At 38.7% G+C, this 9,450-nt stretch overlaps 1 protein-coding gene across 1 annotated transcript; it reads left to right on the top strand.

Moving 5' to 3' along the window:
- Positions 1-1,245: 1,245 nt before the first annotated feature.
- On the top strand, positions 1,246-8,425 carry LOC120564876. Its single transcript, XM_039810128.1, has 5 exons — positions 1,246-1,648; positions 6,309-6,334; positions 6,417-6,644; positions 7,556-7,746; positions 7,839-8,425. Exons 1-5 carry the CDS (start codon positions 1,396-1,398, stop codon positions 8,134-8,136), a joined length of 996 nt encoding a protein of 331 aa, XP_039666062.1. The 5' UTR covers positions 1,246-1,395; the 3' UTR covers positions 8,137-8,425.
- The last annotated feature ends 1,025 nt before the right edge of the window (positions 8,426-9,450 follow it).

Here is a 9,450-nt window from a genome sequence, read left to right as displayed (position 1 = left end):
GTATATGTACTTGCTGCATTTATTTACTCTTTTTCTCTTTTACTGCCTCGACCCAGATCAAATGTACTCTATTGTGACCAGCCCAGGAAAAGGAGAACACACAGACAGTAGTTGCATTACCAGGACTCAGCTACAGGCGTTACACAATCTGAATAAACCTGGAATTTTGTGTTTATAACTCAAAGATAAGCAGATTGTCATGCAGGAGGGTTCGAGGGTTCGAGGTTTTCTTATACTGCCAAACCCCACTGGGGTACAGTGGGGGAGAGAGAAGTAGAGAGTGAAAGGAAGAGAGCAATGAAGACATTATGAAAGGCAAGGCAAGGCAATTTTATTTGTATAGCACATTTCAGCAGCGGTGCAATTAAGCGGTTAATGAAAGGTGCATTAGAGTTTTGTGTTCTTTCTGATGATGTCCAGGTACTGCTGCTTCCCTTTCTTTGACTAACTGTTGAGGATTTGAAAAATCCCAGAGTGAACACTAAACTGCCCTGAGGAGCAACACACTGCAGAAAGTCAACATAGATGGATTACAATAATAGAAAAAGGGCAACACAATCTTGCTAATGTGTCAGATTGATCTTAACTATTTGCAAGTTGTCAGTATGCTGCTGCACAATAAAACAAATCCCAATTACTAAACTTGACGTAGAAGTGATGCAGACTCTGAGAGAAGGAAATAAAGACCATAAAGTCACACCATTGTAAAGGTAACAGTAAGGGTGAAGAAAATGGCAAAACCCTGAGAGAAGAGGGTGTTATAACTTCAAGAATGTGATTCCAAAAAGCTAGAAACTTGTAATTGATTTTTCATATTTTCTTTTGATATTGAACCCTTAAACCTGACAGCCCAGTAAGTTACTTTTTTTAAATAGAAATGACTTTATTTATTGTTTATTTAAATTGTTAATTTAATTTCAGTGTAGAAACCATGAATAGTTATCTTGCTTGAAATTGTACTATGGATATTGACTTTTTTTTATAAATATTTGAAATTCTGTTGTTTGCAGTTCAATGTATTATATATATATATATATATATATATATATTTGGCAAATAAAAAAACTAATCCAATACAATATCAACTGATGTTTGTTTTTTGAATGACATTCTATAGTTCCACCCCGAACTACAGAAACGGGCTTTTATTTAGAAAAATAAAATTAGAAATACAATTTTTGCAAAGAATTTTGAAAACGGGCTTTTATTTTGAAGCGCGAGGGGCGTGGCGTGGTGTGAGCAGCTACTAGCTGGACCCTTCTCGAATCATAACATGGCATGGCAGCCCTTTTTTTTCAGGCGCGTATTCGAATGTGAACGGTAGCCTTCGAGTTGGTCGCCACTATTTCCTCCCTAAAAAAAGAAAGACGTCGTATAATAGGCTACATATGAAAAATGTCCCGCAAAACAAACAAAGAAGCTTTGAAGAACGTCCTGCAAGATCTGAGTAAAGATAAGTTTTCTGAGTTTTGCCACCGCCTGCGGGACCGCAGAAGAAAGCCTCGCGTGAGCTACAGTGATGTGGAGGATAAAAATGTGTTGCAGATCACAGACCTAATGGTTTCATTCTTCACCGAGAGCAAAGTTCTTCAAGTGGCTCGGGATCTATTGAGACAGATTAAGTGCAACCAAGAAGCAGAGACACTGTGTGAGTAATTTCAAAAGTATCGAGCCAACTGTACTGTAAAACAGACCACTTCCTAGCCAACTACAATCCTTGAAACGACTAACGTTATCGTCGATATTTTTAAATAAACAATGTAAATGACGTGGAAACAATGTGACATTGTTGGGGGCATAGATATAAACAATAGACGTGTGACATGAAGTTATAAATTATGGTAACCTTATAACCAGAACTGCCAACTTTTGTTGTTTGTTTGAGTGAGATTTGGTGGGGCGAACCCAAATTTTGCTGCGTAGGCTACAAAGCAAATTTCTTTGGGTCATTCAGCATCATTACTGTCAGGGTTTAAATTGTGATTTGTTATACGGGATTTTTTTTTTTTTGAAAAATAAACCATTAAATGACACTTTCTGGAGAGTTTTGTGCAAATAAATTGAGTCATATGTGCAAAACTGCATCTTTGCATTGTAGTATCAACAGGTATTAGGGCCGTTGTTATAGCCCTACTGGTTTCCGTATGTTGTGTTTACCTAACAGCTGCCGATGTGGTCCGCCTGTGTCTCCAGATTCGTCACACAATCACAAACCTATTACTGCCGATTTTCAAATCGTTTCCCAGATCTCCTGTCGCAAAAATGTTTGTCTAAGTAATCACCACATCACTGCCACCTACAAAAAATGATCTAAAAACAATATAATCATTCAAGCTCGGGTCCAGCTGGTTTCGATCTTATGGCATAAATAAAATAGTTAACACCTGAGCCTGCAGCTCTATGCAATGAGCTATCGAAGCTCTGAATGAAGCCACTTCCAGTCACATATCTATCAGCTACGTCATCAACCAGGTAACATTTTGATTTGAGCTGATCTAAAACAACTGGTTACCTGGGCTTAGTTGAGGAAATACCCGATGATAGTTTTCACGTTTCTTTCCTCACATCTACGGCCATATGGACTACTACTACTTCATCACAGCCACCTACTAAGATACACATTGTGACTGATAGATATTTTTCAACAGTAACGATAACTCGTGGTCTAATAGGCTATTGTCGATATACACAATTGTTACCACCGAGTCACAGAAAAGTGGTAGTAGGCTACACGACGCAGTTTGAATGCATGGTCTTCATGATTTACATTCATTGTCTCTCCTTTTGTGTAACCTATATGGGATATAGTAGCCTAATATATACCTCAGAATTAGCAAAACAACGGCTTGTAATACCATACAGTGTTAACCTACTTGAGTTTGGCTGCGAATTAACCAATTTATATTGTTTTTAGATCTTTTTTGTAGGTGGCTGTGATGTGGTGATTACTTAGACTTTTTTGCGACAGGAGATCTGGGAAACGATTTGAAAATCGGCAGTAATAGGTTTGTGATTGTGTGACGAATCTGGTGACACAGGCGGACCACATCGGCAGCTGTTAGGTAAACACAACATACGGAAACCAGTTAGGGTAGAAACCAGTAAGGCTGTAACACCGTATTAGTAGCCGTGTAACAAATAAAGCCTGATAACGTAAAAACGGAAGTAGCACAAATGCTTCTTTTAACTTCTTAGATTTGGTCATTAATGGGGGGCTGGGTGATGTCACTGGCCAGAAAATGTAAAGTTGAATTACTTAAAACCCTTAACAGCACAAAATTTAATTTTCTCAAAGGCAGAGCAGGATATCCAGGGCTCTGTTTACACCCATTGCCATTTCTAGCCAACGGGGGACCATAGACAGGCTGGGGGAACGCATATATTAATGTTAAAAAAAAACTCATAAAGGGAAATTTTCATGCCATGGGACCTTTTAACAAAACTTGCTTTATCAACAAAAACAACTCCTCATTATAGTTAGAAGGCTCTTCATCCTCTCATCAATACAAACCCCATGTTACGTTTTTGTTGCCATCCTGTACCTGTAACGCAGGTGTGATATTCGGATGTAGGCTACCGATCCTATGCATCATGTTACACGTGTTCTGCCACTGCGAGGACGATCAGCTGTGCTTCCTGTCTCCCTTTAGCGCTGTCTTAGGCGTCTCACAGTAGGGACATGGCGATGTATTGCCCTGGCCACATCTGCTGTCCTTATGCCTCCTTGCACCATGCCTAAGGCACATTCACGCAGATTAGCAGGGACCCTGGGCATCTTTCTTTTGGTGTTTTTCAGAGTCAGTAGAACGGTCTCTTTACTTCCTAATTTTCTTATAACTGTGACCTTTACAATGAAGATCTCTAAAGTTATTTTGATTTTTACAAAAGTATCTTTAAAATACAGTGTCCTGAAAAAGGGGCGATTCTTTTTTTGCTGAGTTTAGAAGAAGAAGACGAATATATGCCTTTTATTTATCCCGTGAGGGAAAAATTCACAATTTTCAGTAGTATAGTTGCTCACACATTAAAGGACAAATCCGGCGCAAAATGAACCTAGGGGTTAATAACACATGATTACTGAATCGACTGTTCTCTGGGATATGTTTTCATGCTAATCCAATGTGACCAGTTTTAGCCCACACCGCTAATTAGCTTATAACGCTAGCCGTCAAGGAAAGTAAAAAGAAATGGCTATTTCTATACCCCTAACATGCTCAAAATGGCACCACACTTCCACGGTAGCATAATGAGGGTCCCTACGTGTAAACCGAAGCATTGAGAACTTTACAGTGTACAGACAGTTTATTTTAAGATAGTTTTGAAAGACAATACCGTTCACGTATACAGGCCGATGCCATCTTGGGAAAACATCACGACCAGTCAAACGATGGAACGCCGTGCTTGAGCTATGTTACTGGTTGCACGGCATTCGTCGTTCGACTGGTCGTGACTGCTTTCCCAAGATGGCGCCCACCTGCATACGTGAACGCTTATACTTAGAAACTATCTCTGTATTTTGGTCCATACAGCTCTGGTTCCTAACCCAGCTCCCTACCCACTGAGCTCATACCTGCAAACTAGTTGCTTTTTGGCGAAAATTGCCGTTTTGAATGGGAAAATAATGATGTGTCACCTTTTTCAGCCCTTCTGAGTTTGCAGGTATGTGGGCTGCTACCCCCACCCCCATTTATATTATAAGTTATATGTTATGTACAATTTATGACAATAAATATATTAATATTTTACAATAGGTTGTTGTTGTTGTTGTTGTTGTTGTTTCTTCTTGTGTGCCTGGTTGTAATTACCTCTCTGTGACATTAATACTGAATCTATTTAGGATAAAATATATTGTTTAATGTATATCAAGCATTCAAAATAGCAAAGAAGTGATTACATTAAGTTCAGGCAAAATTGGAAAAATAAAATGATTGCACAATTATTGTTGTGAATTATGAGATTATCTTCATGATTAAACGCAAACATTTGTTCTCTTGGAGCTATAATAATTAAAATTCCACCCAAATCTTAGTTTTTTGGTTCATTGTAGACATACACAGTTGTCTTACGTGCATTACTTTGAGCCTCTTTCACCATAGCTTCCAATTGAAGCAATTCTAAAACCCAGATAAGATGGCCGCCATATGGTTTCATCCTGGAATGGCAAGTCAGAATTACATGTCACCTCTATTGTTTTATGTCTATGGTTACAGAGAATTTACCCGATGATGAGATGGATCTCAATTAAGCAATATTACACAAGAGGGTTTGATTAAACGTCATTATTGGCACGACAGTGATGCGGCTAGGACCGAGGCGCTACTTAACCCTCAAACAACGTTTCGTGAACCACATTATCGTCAATTTAGTCTGCCGGAACGTTTCCGGAGAGAGTTCATATTTCTTTTTTTTTATTTTCCTGGCTTCCACACAAGGCAGCAGACATGGTTGACTATATGCAGTGTCTTTTGAGGTATAAATCTCAGCTCCCAAACATTAACGGCATACATTCCAAAACCTATCCTCAATCTAGTTTGTCTGACTTGTGGTGGTAGCAGTATCCTTTTAGTAGGGCCGGGATCTTCCGAGTGGCATCGGCACCTCAGTGGCAACTTTGTGGCAGTCATCAGAGTCTGACGGCTGTCAGAACAGCAACAAGCTTGTGATGCTTCTCAGCATGTAAGCCCTGAGTCTGACCCATTTGTCCACCCCAATTGACTTGTTATGGGACAGAATGGACACATTGCTTCTGTGCAATTATTTTCACTCAAGTACGGATAATACAGAAAAAGCCATATCCAGTCAGTGTAAAAAAAACCAACAAATTCCACACATTTCATGAAGCCTACATTTAATTGTTAATTAACCAAGGGATATAAACCCACCCATGTAAGCCTAAACGATAGTTTTTATCAAAAAACAGCAGCTTTTCCTGTTTTCGTCATAAAAAACAATTTACGACACACACACACAGAGTTGACGGACAACCGAGGCAGAGTTTAGAAACTACTGACAGATTGTCAATGTTCAGCACGACAAGCTTGCAGATGGGTGTCAACGCATCAAAACCATGAAAATCCCAAAGATTGGACTTCAAAATGTCTCCACTGTCTAGTCCACAGAGGAGATTTCTATGAGTTACTACACCATGGTAGTCATTTTTGCAAAATTGGTGTAGTAAAGTCAATACCGCAGATCAGTAGTGTGTGTATATTGATGTCACAGTGTAATTGGCACAATGTAAAGGGTTACAATGTTTATACCAACTGTCTTATATTGGCCTTTCCCCACCCTATTATCTTTCTCTGCAGCTCCAAAAATCAAAGCCCCTGTGGATGTAAGTTCAACACACAATGACATTCAAAGTCTCCCTTTTTAATATAGTGATCATTAAAAATGTTTTAATGTGCCTTCTTTAGAAAGGTAAACCTACCGTCCATAAGAATCGTGCGGCTGGCGGGAAAGGGCTGAAGGCTAAAAAGAAGGACCCCATTCTGAGCAGTCGTAAGATTGAGTTTGGCAAGTACAAAGGTGAAACCTTCAAATGGCTGTTGGAGAATGACCTGAACTACATCGGTTTCATCGTGGCTAATCACCAGCAGCAGCGAAAAGAAACAGTGTGTCGCAGCGGGCAGATGGCCAACAAGGTACTGCAACAAAAAAAAAGCATATTCTGTCTGAGTCACGACCGGCGCAGTGTGTGTGAATGAATGCTTAGCCAGCCGGTGCCTCACTAGAACATTAGTGTTATGAACGGTCGTGCTAACTTAACCTTCATCAAATGGCCTGAAAACGACACCAGGCTGCTACAGACTGCTCACTTGTAACTCAACATTTCTCCTTTATTAGCTGAGATGGACGACATAGCGCTACAGATATTAGCCAGCGGCTAGTGGACATGTAGCGAACACCACAGTGAATTTCGGCCTGCGTGCACGTAAAAAAGAAAGAATATTCGAATCCCTAAATTTAAAATTGAATACCTACCCATTGAACGAATATCCCAGGGTTTCTGCAGGGTCTTAAAAAGTATAAAATTTAAAAAATCAAAATTTTAGGCCTTAAAAAGCATTGTGTTCTAGGTCTTAAATTATTCAAAACGGGTATTCATTCATTTTTTTTATCCGTAGCTTCATTTTTCAGCACTATATGTTGCCACTTGATATACACATTGCTGGAAAGCACAATTTTATTATAGTCCAGCCGTCTTTGCTGTGATTGGCTAATACTTGTCACGTTGTTACATCAACGTCTGACACGGTTTGGGTCAAAGAGAACAACGAGGACAAAGAGGTTAGGGTTAGGACTAGCTAATCACCTCACAGTAGAGCGGGACCATGTGAGACTGCTCCAAAAGTAGATCAGAGAATATTGGTGACTTTATATTATCTTTGTTCTATTGAAAGTATTTCGACATTTTCATTATTTGCTGGTGTATCTGTGTATTGGTATTGTTTATGTGTATTTGTCTCAAATTGCTATTTTAGGGACAAATAGTTTTTAATTTAAATGAATCATATACCATTAATAATAACTTTTTTTCCCCCTTTTTTTATAGGATTCCTTAACCAAATACTCGAAAGCTAACCCTCAGGCTTGGGAAGAAGTCAAATTTTTTCAAGAAATGGAAAAAGCCAAAAAGAGATCCCTCAAGCCAGGCCAAGAAGGAAAGGCCCTTGTGGGCTTTGGTCTTTACAGATCGATGAAATTAGAGGATCTGTACGAGTCGAAGAATGAGAAAATAATCAGGTATGATAGAATGCATTAGTGAATTGCAGTGCATCTTGGTGTTAGTAGCATTGGCAGACATTAAAAGCCACCACTCTAACCTTTTTACACAGCTATGTCGACTTCATCCGGAGAACCAGCAACCCAGGTCCCAATATGGAACCCGCTCAGAGATACATTTTGCAGCGTGACAAAGAGCAGCCTGCAGCCCCAAACAGGCCAAACACCAGTGCTGTCCCCAAAGCAGCCAAAAGGCAACTGCCAACCAGTGCCTCAGCGTCCAAGGTCGGCCCAAAGCAGAAGAAATCAAAGAAAGCTAAGACGACGGATGAAGAAGGAAAAAACATAAAAACCATCAACAAAAAGAAAAACAAATTGGGGAAAAAGGGAACAAACCAATCCTCTTTTTAATGAAAAGAAGTTGCTTCCGTCCGGCTGTAAATATAGTCTGCCTACTTGCAGGACCAGTAGGCTTAAGAATGAATTTATTCCAACAGCTATTGGCCTTTTAAACAAAGTAAGGTACTTTTATGTTTAATTTATATTTTGATAGACTTTTTGATGTTAATGTTAATGCTCCATTTGTTGTTTTTACTGTCTCAATGTGTCTTTTTTACAAAGCTTGCTTGTCTGGTGTGTAAAACTACTGGATGTAAATTGCCCCTCAGGGATAATAAACTTTCCTTTAAAGTTTCCTTGAGCAATGGTGGTCTTTTTGCAATATTTGGTAAACATTTGAAAGATTATTTTTTATAAATGCTAATGTTCTAATTGTTATCACAGCCATTTTATCTTCCATATTGATCCATTTGGCTTCTGTCTTCCCTTTCATCCAGTTCTTATTGTGAATAATTTTGTAAATTTGAAAAACACACTCTCTTCTTTCTGTTGTAGTACGGTTTTAAATTTGATTCTCTATGTTCAATTATACCAAAAAAAGTTTGAGATAATTTTATTCCATATATTCAACCGTGATCCTGGTATTGATATTGGTTATGCATTACATAAAAATAAAACTTGTGGTAGGACTGTAGCTTATGAAGATTGCCTAACTATAACTTTTTTAATTCCTCGGAGTACCTGTGTTTGACCAGGACTCTAAACTTCACCCCAGTGGAACCAATCGCACCATATCTGTTTCTCATCACTTACCAGATTGGTGGAAAGGACTGTTGTTCTCTTATCTTATTTTATTCACAATGGGATTCTCCTTTTTGTCCTCTTAACATTAGCTTTGACTTTACAGATTGGATACACCACCTCATTGCTAATCAAATACTCCATATTGAACTTTGCATAAACTGATGTACTGAGTTTAAGCAGCAGGAAGTCAGCAAAACACCCCCTTAATTAACCCCTGTCCTTGGCTCCTTTTGGCCATGCATCAAACTTGGTCAGAACCCATTTTCCCTTCCCTTTGACTTATCAATGTTATAAACTCTCATCTCTCTCATACAGTTACAAACCATCCATTGCATACTTTCTAGTCATGCAACACCATTAGATTCACACAAAATAAGATTCTGTTATTTCCCTGTTACAGGTCCCCAGATAAAAGTTATAACATTTCTTCTCATAATTTCAAGATTATGAATTGTAGCATTCAAACTTCCGGTTTGGAATTAGCCAGTGTTATTAGTATCCTTAGATATCTTCAAGTATTTAAATAGCTAAATTGTCCTATATAGGTGATTAGAAAATGTTCATTTTTTGTTGCTGACTTAA

Source organism: Perca fluviatilis, chromosome 9 (genome assembly GCF_010015445.1).
Source record: "Perca fluviatilis chromosome 9, GENO_Pfluv_1.0, whole genome shotgun sequence".
NCBI lineage: Eukaryota > Metazoa > Chordata > Actinopteri > Perciformes > Percidae > Perca > Perca fluviatilis.
Note: the sequence above shows the minus strand (reverse complement) of the source record. Positions and strands in the feature narration are given on the sequence as shown.

Bases quoted from the DNA above. Each gene is read 5' to 3' on its own strand.
- LOC120564876 (XM_039810128.1), top strand. From the start codon at position 1,396: ATGTCCCGCAAAACAAACAAAGAAGCTTTGAAGAACGTCCTGCAAGAT. The intron at 1,649-6,308 runs GTGAGTAATTTC...CTTTCTCTGCAG, and splicing joins CCAAGAAGCAGAGACACTGT to CTCCAAAAATCAAAGCCCCT. The intron at 7,747-7,838 runs GTATGATAGAAT...CTTTTTACACAG, and splicing joins AAGAATGAGAAAATAATCAG to CTATGTCGACTTCATCCGGA.